The 16,743-nt window shown below is 64.4% G+C and overlaps 3 protein-coding genes across 13 annotated transcripts; 2 read left to right on the forward strand and 1 right to left on the reverse strand.

Moving 5' to 3' along the window:
* The first annotated feature begins 170 nt into the window (after nucleotides 1-170).
* On the forward strand, nucleotides 171-6,602 carry CRACR2B (calcium release activated channel regulator 2B). Of its 8 annotated transcripts, XM_004050384.5 has the most exons (9): nucleotides 971-2,761; nucleotides 2,841-2,952; nucleotides 3,348-3,528; nucleotides 3,974-4,120; nucleotides 4,238-4,325; nucleotides 4,609-4,701; nucleotides 4,854-5,020; nucleotides 5,212-5,283; nucleotides 5,523-6,602. In XM_004050384.5, the coding sequence occupies exons 1-9, from the start codon at nucleotides 2,597-2,599 to the stop codon at nucleotides 5,698-5,700; spliced, it is 1,203 nt and encodes a 400-aa protein (XP_004050432.3). In that variant the 5' UTR covers nucleotides 971-2,596; the 3' UTR covers nucleotides 5,701-6,602. The 8 variants fall into 8 exon arrangements, with proteins under 8 accessions (XP_055211755.2, XP_055211752.2, XP_055211754.2 ...); XM_055355780.2 differs by adding an exon at nucleotides 171-256 and having other exon boundaries at nucleotides 2,564-2,761; nucleotides 4,238-4,701; nucleotides 4,854-5,283; XM_055355777.2 differs by adding an exon at nucleotides 172-256 and having other exon boundaries at nucleotides 2,219-2,761; nucleotides 4,238-4,701; nucleotides 4,854-5,283.
* A 265-nt stretch (nucleotides 6,603-6,867) lies between these two features.
* CD151 (CD151 molecule (Raph blood group)) lies at nucleotides 6,868-12,801 on the forward strand. 4 transcript variants are annotated; one of them, XM_031016137.3, is made up of 9 exons: nucleotides 6,868-7,012; nucleotides 8,510-8,571; nucleotides 10,054-10,144; nucleotides 10,242-10,433; nucleotides 10,765-10,839; nucleotides 11,225-11,329; nucleotides 11,435-11,593; nucleotides 11,915-12,001; nucleotides 12,106-12,801. In XM_031016137.3, exons 3-9 carry the CDS (start codon nucleotides 10,061-10,063, stop codon nucleotides 12,163-12,165), a joined length of 762 nt encoding a protein of 253 aa, XP_030871997.1. In that variant the 5' UTR covers nucleotides 6,868-7,012; nucleotides 8,510-8,571; nucleotides 10,054-10,060; the 3' UTR covers nucleotides 12,166-12,801. The 4 variants fall into 4 exon arrangements, with proteins under 4 accessions (XP_030871997.1, XP_030871999.1, XP_030871998.1 ...); XM_031016138.3 differs by having other exon boundaries at nucleotides 6,892-7,008; XM_031016139.3 differs by lacking the exon at nucleotides 8,510-8,571 and having other exon boundaries at nucleotides 6,884-7,012.
* Nucleotides 12,802-13,761: 960 nt separating this feature from the next.
* On the reverse strand, nucleotides 13,762-16,738 carry POLR2L (RNA polymerase II, I and III subunit L). Its single transcript, XM_004050389.5, has 2 exons — nucleotides 16,377-16,738; nucleotides 13,762-14,453 (listed from the first exon to the last, which is right to left on the reverse strand). The coding sequence occupies exons 1-2, from the start codon at nucleotides 16,469-16,471 to the stop codon at nucleotides 14,345-14,347; spliced, it is 204 nt and encodes a 67-aa protein (XP_004050437.1). The 5' UTR covers nucleotides 16,472-16,738; the 3' UTR covers nucleotides 13,762-14,344.
* Between the last annotated feature and the right edge of the window lie 5 nt (nucleotides 16,739-16,743).

Genomic DNA, 16,743 nt, shown 5'->3' on the forward strand with positions numbered 1-16,743 from the left:
TGGGGTGGCTGTGGTGGCAGCCCCCTGCCAACAATAACGGTTGGTTCTGGGATCTGGAACTGGGTGAGCCGGCCAGGCAGGTCCCTGGTGTGCCTGTGCCAGAGGCCACCCCCCTTGGTCTCAAGGTCCTGTCCTATAAGCCCAGCCTTTTGTGGTTCAGCTGGGTCGCAGGCTGGATCCCAGGCCCCTTCCTTGAAAAGCAGAGGCCTTGTACCCCCCAGGGTTGCCGGGCGGGACAGTGATTCCAGCCCTTCAGGTGGGTGCAGGGGCCAGGCTGGGGCTGGGGCTGGGGAGGGCTCCTTGGTCTGGGGTGGAATTTTCTCCCCCTGCAGGAGGGTTTCACTCGGGCCTCAAGCAGCTCCTCCTTCCAGTCCTCCCCAAGGGGAGCCCCAGTCAGGGCTGGGCCCCAGAAGGAGAGCCAGGAGGGGCTGCTGAGGTGGGACCTGCCTGAGTCCCCAGCTCGTTCACCCGTACATATACACTGAATACTGCTAAGTTAAACATTTTCTAGCATTACACGTTCATTGTTTTGTTTTGAGATGGAGTTTCGTTCTTGTCGCCCAGTGCAATGGCACAATCTCGGCTCACTGCAAACTCTGCCTCCCGAGTTCAAGTGATTCTCCTGGCTCAGCCTCCCAAAGTGCTGGGATTACAGGCGCCCACCACCACACCTGGCTAATTTTTTGTATTTTTAGTAGAGACGGGGTTTCGCCATGTTGGGCAGGCTGGTCTCGAACTCCTGACCTCAGGTGATCTGCCCCTGTCTCAGCCCCCCAAAGTGCTGGGATTACAGGCGCCCGGCCTACATGTTTATTGTTTAAAAACCGGGAAAGTATAGAGAAGAAAGTAAAGGCTCCCCACCCCTAGAGATAACCGCTGAAAGTATTTGGTCTGTTTCCTGCCCGGCTTTTTCCTACACACACTTTTTGGCGCCTTAAGTCGGGCTCCCCCCGGACAGGAGGGGCCCCTCCCAGGCGCTGGTGTCTGCGCCCGCCCCCCGCAGCCTTGTCCCTGCTCCGGGGGGTCCCTGGGTCTCCGGGGCATATCGTTGCTTCACTGCTCGCTCGAGCCTCCAGGGATCGGGCCGCCGGGGCAGCGCAGAGAGGCGGGCACAGGCGACAGCGGCGCAGAGTGGCTCCTCCCGGGGCCGGCCCAAGCGGGGGTCTCGGTGCCTGCGAAGCGGCAGGGGTCGCTCCGGGCCCGGTGCCCCCTACGCCCCGTCCGGGTCCCAGCTGGGGCGGGGCGCGCCCAGCGTTTCCGGGAGGAGCGGCCCGGGCGCGCGGCAGGTGCGGTGGCGCAACTCGCAGGTAGGCGACCGCTGGTCCCGCCGCTGAGGCCCCTCCACTGCCGCCCGCCCGGCACCCCCTCCGGGCCGCCGTGGCCCGCGCCAAACCTGAGCGTCTCGGTCGGGAACTCCAGTTACCCCCTCGGGGCGCAAGGCTGCAGGGGTAAGGGCGGGGTTGTCCCCCAGAGTTTCGGGGAGCACAGGAGGCTGGCCGCCCCACCCCGCCAGCCCATCCTCCCACCTCCCTGGGGCCCTGCTGCCGCGCGGCTTCCGGCTGGGGTGGACCTCAGGTCTAGCCGGCAAGCCGGAGGGCGGGCGAGACAACAACGTGGCCTGGAGGCAATGGCCCTGGCCTCTCGTGTCCCCTTCTCTCACCTGCCCAGACTTGCCCTCTTTGGAGGTCGCCCGGGCTAAGGAACATGGAAGGACGCTGGGTGGAGAGTGAGGGGAGAGGATCCCAGCTCCCCCCGGGGGGAAGGCGGCTGTTGGTGGGGAGCAGCTTTGGGAGATCCGGGATCAGGACATTGTGTGAAGGACAGGTGGCTCTGGTTAGGGGGCGGGGCGTCCCTGCAAGGAGGTGGGAAGGGAGGCCCCAGGGAGTTCTGAAACGGGGAAGGGCCTTAGTGGTGTGGGGCAGGGGTGTTAGGTCTCGAATCTGAAAGTGTTCCTGAGTGGGGCGTCAGAGGCGCAGGGCTCCGCAGGCTGGGACCTTGCCCCTGCACTCTGTGGGCTCAGTTGTGGGGAGGGAGGGGCCGGTGGGCAGGAGGGAGAAGTTTGCCCTGCCTGCCAGCTGTCATGAGGCTGGGCCACACAGGCCCAGGCCAGGGGCTAAGGACTTGGTCAGGACTGGCTGAGCCCTCACTTGGGATCAGATCTCCAGTTGCAGAGTGTGAGGGGCTCCTCCCTCACTGACCCCAAGCCTGCTCCTCTCAGCTTTCAGGACCCCACCTTCCTTATCACCAGGTCTTCTCCACTGGCCCCTGAGATTGCCATCACCTCCAGCTCCTCCTCTCCTGAAGTTGGCAGCCCCTCCTGGGTTCCAGCCTCCTGAGATGCCAGACCCACTGGGGCAGTACCCACAGGCCCTGAGCCTACATCAACCACCCCAGTGATACCCCAAGCCTGCAGCATTTTCCACCCCCAGCCCCCTGGTCCCACCTTGCCTTCCGCCCACCTTCCCACCTGCTGCAGGGAGGGCCCTCGGCTGAGCCTTCAGACACACTTGCACCCCATCCGCTCCCCTCCTGAATTTCTTCTGACCCTTCCTTGGCTTCACAGCACCTGAAGGCCAGGCTGAGGCCGCCTGCTCTCATGGCCAGCCCTGGAAAGCCTGGGGCTGATGAGGCCCAGGAGGAGGAGGGGGAACTCGAGGGGGGCTCTGCAGGGCCGCGGGCTGCAATACTGGAGCAGGCTGAGGAGCTGTTTCTGCTGTGTGACAAGGAGGCTAAGGGCTTCATCACCAAGCACGACCTGCAGGTGAGTCCCCCGCCCCAAGAGACTGCTTCGGCCCTGGGTTGACTGCAGCGGCTCATCTCTGCTCTCCTTCCCCGACCAGGGTCTCCAGAGCGACCTGCCCCTCACGCCAGAGCAGCTGGAGGCTGTGTTTGAAAGTCTGGACCAGGCTCACACTGGCTTCCTCACCGCCAGGGAGTTCTGCCTGGGCCTGGGTGAGCCTGAGGCCTGCCTATCCCCCACTGCGCAGAGCTGGAGGCCTGATCAGGAGGCCTGGCACTTGTGGCGCCCTGAGAGCTGCCGGTGCCTCTCGTCCTCCTCCCTCCAGGGCCCGTGCTTTGTCTGCACGCACTCGCGCCTGGGGGCTCCCAGCTGCCGTGGGGTGTGTGGAGCTGACCTTCCTGGCCCCCAGCTCCTCTCCTGTGCTAAGCTCCGGTAGGGCTGGGAGCCGGCCTGTCACCTCTTGTTTCCAGGCCAATAGGACTCGAATAAGGAAGAAAAACAGGAAACTGGGCCCTGAGAGAGGGCAGGATACTCGTTGGGAGGGTGAACGGGACACAGCCACGGTGGCGACCCACAGCCCTGGTAATCGCTCGCTCCATGCCCGCAGGGATGTTTGTGGGGGTGGCGTCAGCCCAGGGAGCGAACCCCTGCAGGACTCCCGAGGAGACCTTTGAGTCGGGCGGGCTCGACGTGCAGGGCACGGCGGGCTTTCTGGATGAGGAGGAGGAAGAGGAGGAGCGATTCCACACTGTGCTGGAGCAGCTGGGGGTGGCCCCGATCCTGGGCGAGTGAGTCGGCGCTGGCCCCGCTCCCACTGCCCCCTCTGCTGTTTCTCTGCCTGCATGCTGTCTGCCCTTGTCACCCGAGTGCTGGTTCTGCACAGGGTCTCTAGGCCGGGTCAGGCCCAGCCTAGCGTCAGCTGCGATTCTCTGGGAGGGACCCGGCATGATTTCCCGCAGAATTTGCATTTCATGAGGCAGCAGCCAGGGCTGCAGGGAGGAGGGGCAGCGCCGGGCGCGGGGCCACATACCGGCACTGCCCAGGGTACACACACCTCACCGACCACGCACGCCGGGCAGGGGCGAAAGCGCTCACGGGAGGGATGCCCTGCACGCAGCAAGTGCTCCTGTCCTGCCCAGGGGCGAAGAAGTCTCCTAAGGGTTTGCTGTTGGCGGAGGGAAGCCTGCTTCCCGCTTCTGCCAGGTCCAGCCTCAGTTCCCGCCCGCTCTCCAGGCAGCGGGGTGTGAGGACGCTCTGGGCCAGGCTGCAGCGCGAGCGCCCCGAGCTGCTGAGCTCTTTCGAGGATGTTCTGATAGGCGCGTCGGCCTGCCTGGAGGAGGCGGCCCGGGAGCGCGACGGCCTGGAGCAGGCGCTGCGGAGGTGAGGGCCGGGGTGGGGTCTGGGGGCCAATGGAGGGCCTCAGGGCAGCAGCAGAGGCGGTGCCAGGGGGCTGTAGCGCTGGCAAGTTCTCATCCGGGGTCGCCCGGTCCCCCGAAGGCGCGAGAGCGAGCACGAGAGGGAGGTGCGCGCTCTGTACGAGGAGACGGAGCAGCTTCGGGAGCAGAGCCGGCGCCCGCCGAGTCAGGTGGGCCTCGGGCCCCGCCCCTCCCGCCAGGCCCAATCCCACCTCGCTGGCCTCCCTGGCTCCGCCTTCTCTGAATTAATCCCTCCCCGACGGCCCCACCTCCGCGGGTCCAGGCTGCCCTCAGCCCGAGGAGATCCCACTGGGCCTCACGTATCACCCCCGTCCGGTCTTCTCCACCCGACCCCGCTCCGCCCTGGCCCACTCCCAGCCCCTGGCCCTCCGTGTACCTCTTTTGCATGGCCGAGCGGCCGGCGGAGGCTCAGTGGTCCTCCGTGCGTCCCAGAACTTCGCCCGCGGGGAGCGGAGAAGCCGTCTGGAGCTGGAGCTGCAGAGCCGCGAGCAGGACCTGGAACGCGCGTGCCTGCGGCAGCGGGAGGTGAGCACCCGGCCCCTGCCCTGTCCCCACGGTCACCCGTGCACTCTCCCCCTGTGCCTTAGCGTCCCCGGGTTGTCGGGAGCCTGGGGCACGCGCAGCACCCCGGGGAAGAGGGGGCGTTCCTCGCCGGTCTCCATCCTTCCACCCTCCAGTTAGAGCAGCAGCTGCACGCCCAGGCTGCGGAGCACCTGGAGGCACAGGCCCAGAACTCCCAGCTGTGGCGGGCGCACGAGGCGCTGCGAACGCAGCTGGAGGGGGCGCAGGAGCAGATCCGCAGGCTGGAGAGCGAAGCACGAGGCCGCCAGGAGCAAACCCAACGGTGCCGGGGGACGGGGCTGGGCGGGCCCCGGTGCGTGTCCCGGGGGCGGGGCCGACGGGCGCTCAGGTCTGGGCCACTTTCATCCCCATCTCAAGTCCCGGGCCCGCCCCGTGGGAGGGAGGGTCTTCTAGGGGGTCCTGGGGCTCCCCAAGGAGCCTTCCTGCAGCCGGGTCACCACCTCCCATCCTCAGAGACGTGGTCGCCGTCTCCAGGAACATGCAGAAAGAGAAAGTCAGCCTGCTACGGCAACTGGAGCTGCTCAGGTACGGTCAGGCTCAGGCCCGAGAGGGAATGGGCTCAGCGGAGCTTGGGGGCTCCCAGCTCCCCAACATTCTTGGCTGCCGCTCTACTCCATTGGAAGTCCTTCCTTACGCCTGCCTTTCACCCCTCACGCTGCAGCCCCAGCCAGACACCTCTCTTTGCTCTGAGGGGAGTCGGAGCTCGCCTCCCCCCACCTTGAGCTCCCTCAGACCCTCTCAGTGTCGGACTCCTCCTTCCCTAGGGAGCTGAATACACGGCTGCGGGATGACAGGGACGCCTGCGAGGCCAGGCGCGCGGGCAGCAGCTGCAGGAAGGCTCTGACAACAGCCCGCCTGCCTGGGCCCACCTGCTGCTGCTGCTGCTGTTGCTGGGCTCGGCCCCCCAGACGCGGCTCTGGCCACCTTCCCAGTGCCCGGTGACCAGCCCCGAGTGACTCACGGACCATGAGCTAGAAGCTGCCCTTGCAGGAGGCTTGTCGTGGGTCGGGGGTGCCCACTCAGGATGCAGGCTCTCCCCAGGGGGCCCCAGGCTCGCCTGACTGAAGACATGAAGGACCTAGCCTAGGAGTGGTCAGGGTCCCGGGAGTGGCCAGGGTCCCGTGTGTACCCTCTGCCAGTCTTCGCTCTGTCCCCGTTCAATCAACCCCATCTCAGTTCAGCAGAAAACCCCCTCGTCAAATAAAACCCACTGACTGCACTGCGTCCTCCTGGGCCTTCCGTGTGTCTGGGAGCCACAGCCTGTGTGTGCCACATGGATGAGGTGGGCACCTGTGCACGCGTGCTGTGTGGGTGAATACAGGGAGCGCGGGCCTGTGGCGATGGGGTTGAGGTCCTGCGTGTCCTCTTGTGTCCCTGGTCATGCCCCAAACTCACACTACCCATCAAGGCTGGAGCCCCTCGGGGCCCTCGCCAGTGTGTGGATCAGGGCTCCCCACTGTCTCGCCAGGGAGGCCGGGCAGGTTCCCGGCCTCAGTCGGCCACCCCCTCCCATGCTGGTCCTCCCCTGTGGCTGTGATCAATGAGCTTGGTGGGTGGGGAGCCCCCTCCTTCCTCACTCCCACTCTTGGCGTCTTGGTGCAGCCCTAGGCCGGCCCTGCCCTTCCTCCCTCACCTCCTCGCACCGCTCCCAGTGGTCCCTTCCAGTCTGGAGGGCATGGGCCCCCCAGGACCCCATGGGTATGTCTCGCTGGGACCCCAGGCCTGCCCGGGTCTCCAGGCTGTCCACACTGCACGTACAGTAGCCCTTCTCCCGCATCTGCCCACAGCGCTAGGCCCTCCCCTGCCCCAGGCCGGCATCCGTTCTGCCGACCCCTGCAGCCTCTGGGCGGTTCCTGGGTGAGGAGAAAGAGATGGGGGTTGGGCATGGAGGAGGGCCGGGTCGCCACAGCCCAGGGCCTCTGGCTAGGCTGGTCGCCGTCTTACCTCCGGGCCCGCCTCCCGCCCAGCTCCTCTGTCCTTGGACGGGATGCGCCCTTGCTGGGCTATTGGCGCCCCCAGGGCTGCAGCTCGCCCGGCCTCCGCAGTGCCAGGTCGACCCCCAGCGCCTACACCCACGCGGGTTCAGACCTGCCGAGCGCCCGCCGCCGCGGGAGGGGCTTGAGGCCGGGGCGGGGCCTGGGCGGGGCGGGGCGTCCCCCTCGTAGGCCCCGGGTCGCGCATTCTTAGCGCTGGGAGCCGCCGCCCCCGCAGCTGCCGCCGCCGCCGCCAGGGCCCGGACTCCGACGCGTGGTAGGTGAGTGCGCGGCCACGACAGCTCGGCCGAGCGGGGCGAGGGGGGCGAGGGGCGCGAGGGACGCGAGGGGGCCGAAGGCCCTGCACGCCCCAGTCCCGGAGGCCCAGCCGCAGGCGCCGGGAGGTTCCGGGAGGCCGCACCCACCGCCTGGCCCAGCTCCCTCGCCTGCCCCAGCTCCCTCGCCTGCCCTTCCGCGGGAGGCGGACTCCGGGCGGGTGGGGGAGGCGCAGCGGGAAGGAGAGGCGCCTCCCGGGCCCTTGGACCGGCCTGACGGCCCCCTTCGGCCCAGGGGTCCCGGGACGCGCAGCCTGGACACCCTGCTCATTGTCCCTGGACACGGCAGTCTTCCCTCCGCCCGCAGCAGCCCCCGCCCGCGTGCAAGTGGGCGCGCCATTGGCCGCGCCGGGCGGGGTCGGCGGCGGCGGTGACCTCATTGCAGTGCCCCGGGGACGCTTGGCAGGCGTGGAGTCCCAGGTCCCCCTGACTGGGGCTCCCCCTGATAGGGCGCGGGCCGCCCAGGGGCCTGGTGCAGGTCCCGGGGACTGGGGGAGGAACAGACAGCTATTTCTGGAAGGCCCTTTCCCAGGGGGTTCAGAGGGACCAGGCATTCCTGGGAAGAGGGGCCACTCCTCAGCGGGTCGCCTGTGTCCTCGCGGTGGAGGACGCATCTGTGCCCAGAACCAGCTTCTCCAGAAAGCCTGGGACCTCACAGCCAGGCCAGGGGCAGGTCCTTGAGGGGCTCACACATCCCCCCATCGGTGGCAGACACACAACCCCCCCTCGGTGGCAGACGCACGCCCCCCCCCGGTGGCAGACACAGCCCCCCGCTGGTGGCAGGGTCTGCCTGTGCCACCCTTCGTGCGTGTATTTAGGCCCCGGCTGTTCATGGAGGGTGAATATCCCCTCTCAGCTCAGTGGTAAGGTCTGTCCCCCTCCAGCTCCATTCCATGATGCCTTTTTCCCAGGCTGTAGCTGCCGCTGTTTGTGGGGGAAGGGCCAGTGATGGGTCTGGAGCGAAGGCCAAGAGTGGGGCACCTGGGGGAAGGTATGAGGTCCCTCCCAGGATCAGACTGTCCCGAAATGTCGTCTGCCTTGGGAGGCCAAGGCGGGTGGAACATCTAAGGTCAGGAGTTCGAGACCAGCCTGGTCAACATGGTGAAACTGTCTCTACTAAAAATACAAACATTAGCTGGGCGTGGTGGTGGGTGCCTGTAATCCCAGTGACTCAGGAGGCTGAGGCAGGAGAATTGCTTGAACTCAGGAGGCGGAGGTTGCAGTGAGCTGAGATCGTGCCATTGCACTCCAGCCTGGGTGACAGAGCGAAACTCCATCTCAAAAAAAGAAAAAAAGAAAATGTCTTCTGCCTTGCCCCACCCTAGCCCAGACTAAAATACCGGGCTTGGCCACTCCTCTCTCTGCCTCCAGAATGAACCCGGCCCACTCTGGCCCTTGGGCCAGACCTGTAACCTGTGACCTGACATGTCCTTGCCCCTCTAGCCTAGAGTCCTGGGGAGCTTCTGTCCACCTGTCCTGCAGAGGAGTCGTTTCCAGCCCGGCTGGTGAGTGCTGGCCAGGGTGGGGCAGAGCAGGAGGGGCGGCGAAAGTCCAGACCTGGCTGTGCTGTCTGGAAACGTGGCCCAGGGCGCTCAGCTGCTGTCTGCACCCCACGCCCTCCCTGGCTTCCCCATGCTCACAGCTTGCCCACTGCTGCATGTCGGGTGGGCACGGAGCATCTGGGGAGGGGCATAGCCTGTCTGTGCTGCCCCCTCGGGTTGGTGTGGGTCGCCTGTCCAGGAAAAACCCTCCCAGTCTGCCAGGCTCCACCTGCCTCCACGCTCCATTCTCCCCACCTCGGCCAGGATGAAGGAAGGGCTGCCCTTTAACAGACCGTAAACAGGCCTGGAGAGCTTAGGAAGGGGCTGAGCTGGGGCCTGTCTGAGCCCCTGCCCCTCTGCTGTCTGAGTGGCCTCCTCCGCCCTTACTGCAGGCCCGTAGGCTCCTGCCAGCCTGTGACGTGCGGCCCCGGGAATGCCGTGGGGAGCGGGCAGGCTGGCATGAGCTCACCGGAGGTACCCGCTGGGGCTTCCTCCCCCGGCCGCCAGCAGGGGTGAGTCAGCAGTGATGGCGGGAGGTCCTCCATGACCCCTGTCCTGTCTGTGGGCACCAGGGGTCTGTCCTGGCTGTCAGGGCTCCTGAGTCGCTAGGAAGTGACACGTCCTGTTCCCACAGGGGCTCATTCACAGGCCTCCCAGGACAGTGGCTGGCTCTGCCCCGACTTCTGGGCTGGCTTGGGCATCTGTGTCCCCTCCTTTTTTTTTTTTTCTTTTTTTTTGAGATGGAGTCTCGCTGTCGCCCAGCCTGGAGTGCAGTGGCACCATCTCGGCTCACTGCAAGCTCCGCCTCCCGGGGTCACGCCATTCTCCTGCCTCAGCCTCCCAAGTAGCTGGGACCACAGGCGCCCACCATCACGCCCAGTTAATTTTTGTATATTTTTGATGGAGATGGGGTTTCACCACAATGGCCAGGCTGGTTGCGAACTCCTGACCTCAAGTGATTGCACCTGCCTTGGCCTCTCAACGTGCTGGCATTATAGGCATGAGACACTGCACCTGGACTCCTTTCCTCTACTTTCTTTGGGTTAATTTGCTAGTCTCTTTTTATTATTTATTTATTTATTTATTTTGAGATGGAGTCTCACTCTGTCGCCCAGGCTGGAGTGCAGTGGCCCCATCTCGGCTCACTGCAAGCTCCGCCTCCCGGGTTCATGCCATTCTCCTGCCTCAGCCTCCCAAGTAGCTGGGACTACAGGCACCCGCCACCACACCTGGCTAATTTTTTGTATTTTGTTTAGCAGAGACAGGGTTTCACCGTGTTAGCCAGGATGGTCTTGATCTCCTGACCTTGTGATCCGCCCGCCTTGGCCCCCCAAAGTGCTGGGATTACAGGCGTGAGCCACTGCGCCTGGCCCTGTGTCCCCTCCTATCCGTCCCCGTCAGGGGCCCGGTGCTGTGGCCCCGCTGACCCCTCCCCTGCCTCCCCAGCCCCAGGATGGGTGAGTTCAACGAGAAGAAGACAACATGTGGCACCGTTTGCCTCAAGTACCTGCTGTTTACCTACAATTGCTGCTTCTGGGTGAGGAGGGGTCGCCTTGCCCCCACCCACACCCCCACCCCTCCCGGGCCACCATCAGACCTGGGCAGACGCGGTGACCTTTGTGTACTGCTTGTAGCTGGCTGGCCTGGCTGTCATGGCAGTGGGCATCTGGACGCTGGCCCTCAAGAGTGACTACATCAGCCTGCTGGCCTCAGGCACCTACCTGGCCACAGCCTACATCCTGGTGGTGGCGGGCACTGTCGTCATGGTGACTGGGGTCTTGGGCTGCTGCGCCACCTTCAAGGAGCGTCGGAACCTGCTGCGCCTGGTCAGGAGGGCGCAGGGCCACGGGGTGGGGGTGGTGCGGATGGGCCCAAGGAGGTTGTCGCTGCAGGCTTTGAACCTGTGCCTTGCTGTGCTCACCTGGGGGGGTGGGGGGTCACGGTCCTTCCACACCTGCCTAGTCCTGTGGGTCCCCACGTTCCCGCTGGACCAGCTGAGGGAAGATACCAGCTCCGCAAGAAAGCTTCAGGGAGGGTGGCCGCCCCTCAGCCCCCACCTGGAGCCTGGGGAGCCGGGGTGGGGACTCTGCTCTGAGGTGCACTAGGTCTAGGCACTAGGCCTCAGAACAAGGGTGCCCTTGTGCCTCCCCACCCCAGTACTTCATCCTGCTCCTCATCATCTTTCTGCTGGAGATCATCGCTGGTATCCTCGCCTACGCCTACTACCAGCAGGTGAGGGGCCCGGGCAGGCCATTCAGAGACACAGACACACAGACGCACACGCGTGGCTAGCCCCATCCCCCACCCCCATGGTCCCAGAGCTAACCAACGTGCCACTGGGCCCTGGAGGTGGGGTCTAGGTCTCTGCAGGGGCACATGGGGTCAGGCAGGTGTCCAGGGGATCCAGAAGCCCTCTCTGCCTCTGCCGCACTTCATTGTCACCCTGGTGACGGTCCTGGCACCATCCAACCTCCCCTCATGCCGAGGTCTGACCTCCGCCCTTCCCTGTGGCTCTGAGCTGGGCCCTGGGCCTCCCCGCCGGCCATCCTGGGGCTCTGCCAACCCCACCTGGGAAGGTCTTAGACTGAGGCTGAAGTTTCCTGCACCCCAACCCCAGCTGAACACGGAGCTCAAGGAGAACCTGAAGGACACCATGACCAAGCGCTACCACCAGCCGGGCCATGAGGCTGTGACCAGCGCTGTGGACCAGCTGCAGCAGGAGGTGGGTGGGTGGTGCTGGGAGGGCGCGTGCATCCCCAGGGCCTCCCTGGACCTCTGCAGGAGCCTCTGGCCCCAGGTCTCACCCCCAGCCTTGTTCTTGATGCAGTTCCACTGCTGTGGCAGCAACAACTCACAGGACTGGCGAGACAGTGAGTGGATCCGCTCACAGGAGGCCGGTGGCCGCGTGGTCCCCGACAGCTGCTGCAAGACGGTGGTGGCTCTTTGTGGGCAGCGGGACCATGCCTCCAACATCTACAAGGTGGAGGTGGGTGTGCAGCGGGATCACGCCTCCAGTGTCTACGAGGTGGGGGGGAACACCCCAGTGACTGGCTGTGGGCAGTGGGACACGCCTCCAATATCTACCAGGAGGTGGGGGGTCACCCCAGTGGCCGGATGTGGGCAGTGAGACCACACCTCCAATATCTACGAGAAGTGGGTGGGCAGCCCAGTGGCTGGCTGAGCTGTTGGTGGCCTGGCTGCCTAGGTGCTAGGGGTGGGCTTGGCCACACCCTGGAGGCTGGAGGCAGTAGGGGCCAGTGGGAGGTGCCTCCTGGGCCCGCCTTCAACACCCATCCGCACCCCGCAGGGCGGCTGCATCACCAAGTTGGAGACCTTCATCCAGGAGCACCTGAGGGTCATTGGGGCTGTGGGGATCGGCATTGCCTGTGTGCAGGTGAGGGCATATGGGGGTGGCGGTCATCTTGTTGGGGACACGGGGCAGGGTGGTGGCTGGTGGCCCCATGACGTCTGCTTACGCCCGCCCGGCTCTGCACACAGGTCTTTGGCATGATCTTCACGTGCTGCCTGTACAGGAGTCTGAAGCTGGAGCACTACTGACCCTGCCTTGGGCCTTGCTGCTGCTGCACCAAACTACTGAGCTGAGACCACTGAGTACCAGGGGCTGGGCTCCCTGATGACACCCACCCTGTGCCATCACCATAACCTCTGGGGACCCCAACCTCAGAGGCAGCTTCAAGTGCCTTTTGCTGCGCACCAACGCCCAGCAGGGGAGGTGAGGGGGGCTGGCGGGGTGAAGTTTGGGGGGTGTTTTGTGGGGCTCCCCGGACATACTCTCTGCCTGGTGGTCAGATGCAGGCTGGAAGGGGCCTTGCTGAGTGGCGCAAGGCCGAGTGTTCCCAGCAGGGGGAGAAACCCTTCACACCCCAGGCCCTTCAGGAACTGGGGCTTTGCCTTGCAGCCACATGGCCCCATCCCAGTTGGGGAAGCCAGGTGAGCTCTGACCCTTGGGCCTGGGCCTCTGCCCCTCCCGACCCAGCCGTCTCCCTCGACAGCGCCCCTGCTGTCTTCCCCACCACGGTCACCACCACCCGAAATGCCACTTGGTCACTGTGCACTGCCCTGTCCATGTGCCTCTGCGGGGCAGGGGCTTCCTGGTTTTGTTCACTGCTGTACCCAGATGCCTACAACCATCCCTGCCACATACAGGTGCTCAATAAACACTTGTAGAGCAGATGGACGAGCTCGCTGTGCTGGTAACAGATGGTGGTCTGTTCTCAGGGCCCTCGAATCCAGCAGGGCAGACAGACCCACCCCCCGCCCTGCCCAGTGTCAGGACAAAGAAGGGCAGAGCCAGGAGGACACACCCCCCATGGGGCTCCAGGGAAGGGAGGTCTGATGCCAGGGACAGCTGAGCACAGGCCTCAGCAGAAAGAACTGAACATGTTCCTAAATGGTGAGATGGTGTGTTCAGAGCCCCTGGGGGAGAGGAAAAATGGTTTCCAAAAGCCTTCTGGCCATGGTGGGGAGCAGACGTGGGAAGGGTGCAGACTGGGGGCCATGCCCAGGTAAGAGGTGTCAGGCAGGTGGGGTGGGGGCAGTAGGGTGAGGGGGTTTGCATGGAGGAGCCTATAGGCCCTGCTGGGGGCCAGAGGGTAGGAGGTACCACAGCCTGGTGTCTGGCAGAGGTACCCTGGAGATGGGAGCCAGGGCTCGGTCACTGATTGTGCCCCCCACTGCCCAGGTTCCTGTCCTTAAGGCTCAGAACTGTAGACCCTCAGGCAGACCCGTTCTCCCCTACCAGAGGACACCACGCCAGATAGCTGGGCAGCAGGGACATCTGACCTGGGGTGCTTGCTGGCAGCACTGCCTGGACAGCAGGGCCTCCTTAGGGCCACCTCCCAACCCAGCTAGGAGCGTCTTAAGGCCTGCCCTCCCTGCTGGGCTTGGGTGGGACGCTCAGGGACAGGCAGCAGTGGGCAGGGGCCAGCAGGTACTGGCAGCCCTGACCATAGCAGAGACTGGGCCCCAGAAGATCTGTTTCTCTCTTCTTTTTCATAGTTGTATTGAGACAGAGTCTCACTCTGTTGCCCAGGCTGGAGTGCAGTGGTGCAAACACAGTTCACTGCAGTGGCAACCTCCCAGGTTCCAGTGATCCTCCTGCCTCAGCCCCCTGAGTGGCCGGGACTACAGGTGTGAACACTGTGCCCAGCTAATTTATTAAATTTTGTTGTAGAGATGGGGTCTCATTATGATGCCCAGGCGGGTCTTGAATTTCTGGACTCAAGTGATCCTCCTGCCTTGGCCTCCCAAAGTCCTGGGATTATAGGGGTGAGCCCCTTCGCCCGGCCTAAATCTGGCTCTTCAGATTCCGAGAGAGAGGGTACAGGAGCCTCTCTGCTCAGCCTGAAGAAAGCCCAGAAGGAGGGAACCTCAAAGAGCCCCGAGATGGAAGGCTCTCCTGGCAGCGCCTCCTGCAGGGGTGCCTGTGGAACAGGCTGGCCCCAGGGCTAGGAGAGTTCATGGCCCAGTCTGCCTCACTGGGCTGCCACAGTGTGAGAGCTGGGCCTAGACCTGGCTCCTGCCATCCTAGTGAGGGCTGGGACCTTGGTGGTTCTGAAAGACCTTTACTGGATGGTTCCTTCCAGAGTGGGGGACGGGATACACACACGCTGCGGCCAGGCATTGCACCAGCTCCCAGATGTCTCAGCCTCGTGAATTCGGGGCAGGACGCTCAGGGCCCATGGTCAGCACAGCAGGTGGGTGGGTTCCAGCGTGGTCACTTCTCCAGGGGTGCATAATTGAGCAGCTTCTCGATCAGGTCCACATGGGCCAGCAGCATCCGGCGGCAGCAGTAGCGCTTCAGGCCCAGGGCATCCAGCGCATCCCTGTGTCGAGGGGAGGAGCAGAGGCCAACTGAGTTCTCTACGGTCTGCAAAGGCCTGGAGCCCATATCCAACCTGCCTCTCACTGCCTGCTGGCCTCACCCCCCCCCCCCCCGCCACCGGCAAGGCGAACAGATTCACCCAGATCAGAAGCTGAGATCTAGCAGTATGATCCTGGCTGGAGTAACCTGGAAATGCCCAGAACCCTGGGTGGAGCGTGAGGAGCCTCCTCTCCCACCTACTCTGGTTGTACGTGTGTGTGTATAACATATGTAAGAAATGTAAATCAAACGAAAACGAAGTGATTGGGGGGAGCTTAGAAAACCAAGGCCACCAAGGCGCTGATGTGCAGCCACCTCATCTAGCACTGGCCACAGCAGGGTAGCTCTCCAGGGGCCTGCCCTTAGCTGGTTCACCCCCACCCCAGCCAGAGCAAGCCCTGCTCTGCCGCGGTGGGGTCTTTCCTCACCTCTGCTTCCTTCCATCAGAGAGAGACTGCTTCTCCATGGAGCCACCTCTCCCACATCCCAAGCCAATTAGAAGCTTTCATTTCCCTGGGACCTAGCTCCAGTCACCCTCAAGACCTCCAGAAAACTCCCACACCGATGGCTCCAATGTGCAGAGACACAGAAGCTTGGGAAAGGTGAGGCCACATGGGAGGCCCCTGCCGTTCCTATCCCGGGAAAGGGTCTGGACAGGCCGCCAGCCACTCAGTCTAGCAGCCCATTCGCTTTCCTCGTTCGTCCAGCAAGCTGCACCAAGTGCCGATGGCAGGCTGGCGCACACAAGCCCAGGGCTCACATATGACCAAGACTCAGTGGGCGAGGGTCAGACTCCAGCGGGGGCACCAAGACTCAGGCACAGTGGTGACAGCAGCACCAAGGGACAAGCACAGGAGAAAGACGCCTCCCCTACAAAGCCTGATGAGGGTGGTCAGCAAGTCTACCCTGCATTTCTTTTTCTGTGTGTGTGTGCATGAGACGGAGTTTCACTCTCTCTTCCAGGCTGGAGTGCAGTGGCGTGATCTCGGCTCACTGCAACCTCCACCTGCCTCCCAGACTCAAGCGATTCTCTTGTCTCAGCCTCCCAAGTAGCTGGGACCACAGGTGTGCACCGCCATGTCCGGCGAATTAAAAAGAGAGCCAGGCGCGGTGGCTCACGCCTGTAATCTCAGCACTTTGGGAGGTCGAGGCGGGTGGATCACCTGAGGTCAGGAGTTCCAGACCAGCCTGGCCAACATGGCGAAATCCCATCTCTACTGAAAATACAAAAATTAGCCGGGCGTGGTGGCACACGCCTGTAGTCCCAGCTACTCGGGAGGCTGAGACAGAATTGCTGGAGCCCAGGAGGCGGAGGTTGCAGTGAGCCGAGATCGCGCCACTGCACTCCAACCTGGGCGACAGAGCGAGACTCCGTCTCAAAAAAGAAAAAATAAGTTTCTGGAGATCAGGGTCTCCCCAGGTTGTCCAGGCTGGTCTCGACCTCCTGGGCTCAAGCAAGCCTCTCGCCTCGGCCTCCCAAATTGCTGGGATTACAGATGTCAGCCGCCGCGCCCGCCCGTCCTGCAGCGAGGTTTGCAGGACATGGGGTGGGCCTGGGGGCAGAGACGGGAAAATAGGGCGGAGGCCAAGCGCTTTACTGCGAGTGACAAGACGCCTGCAACCCGCCAGGCCGCCTAGAATCCCCAGGACACCACTGGTTTGAAGCCCAACTCCGTTCTCTCCCCAGACTTCAGGGGATAACGTTCTCCCGAAAGCAGATCACAGAGCGGGGCTGGAGAAGCCGGGCCTGAAGCTGCTCATGAGGCGCTGGCCTCAGGCAGCGCTGCGCCTCCCGCCCCGGCGCGCACCCCAGGGCGGACTCAGCCCCCAACCCCGGTCCGCACCCCACGGCGGACTCAGCCCCTAGCCCCGGCCCGCGCCTCACCCCTCAGTGTACTCGGCCTGCAGCAGCCCCAGGTAAGCCTCCCACTTGTTGCCGACGATCTTGCCACAAGTGAAGCAGCGTACAGGGATGATCATGGCGGCAGCGCGTCCCAAACTGCCCGGCCCGGCCCGGCCGCGCGCGAAGAACCCCCCCAGGCCCCGTCCCGGGCGCGTCCACTGTCGCGGGAGGATCGGCTCCGCTCGTTCTCCGCTGCTCCGGCCGTCCCTCCACCGGCCCCGGCACCGCTGGCCGCAGTTTCCGCCGCGATGGGGGCTTCTGTGCGTCCCAGGGCTCCTGGGCCTGTGCGTCCCGGGGCTCCCGGGCCCGCGTGGCCGCGGCAGCAGCAGACCGCACACCCCCGCCCACC

The sequence above is a fragment of the Gorilla gorilla genome, chromosome 9 (assembly GCF_029281585.2).
Source record: "Gorilla gorilla gorilla isolate KB3781 chromosome 9, NHGRI_mGorGor1-v2.1_pri, whole genome shotgun sequence".
Lineage (NCBI taxonomy): Eukaryota > Metazoa > Chordata > Mammalia > Primates > Hominidae > Gorilla > Gorilla gorilla.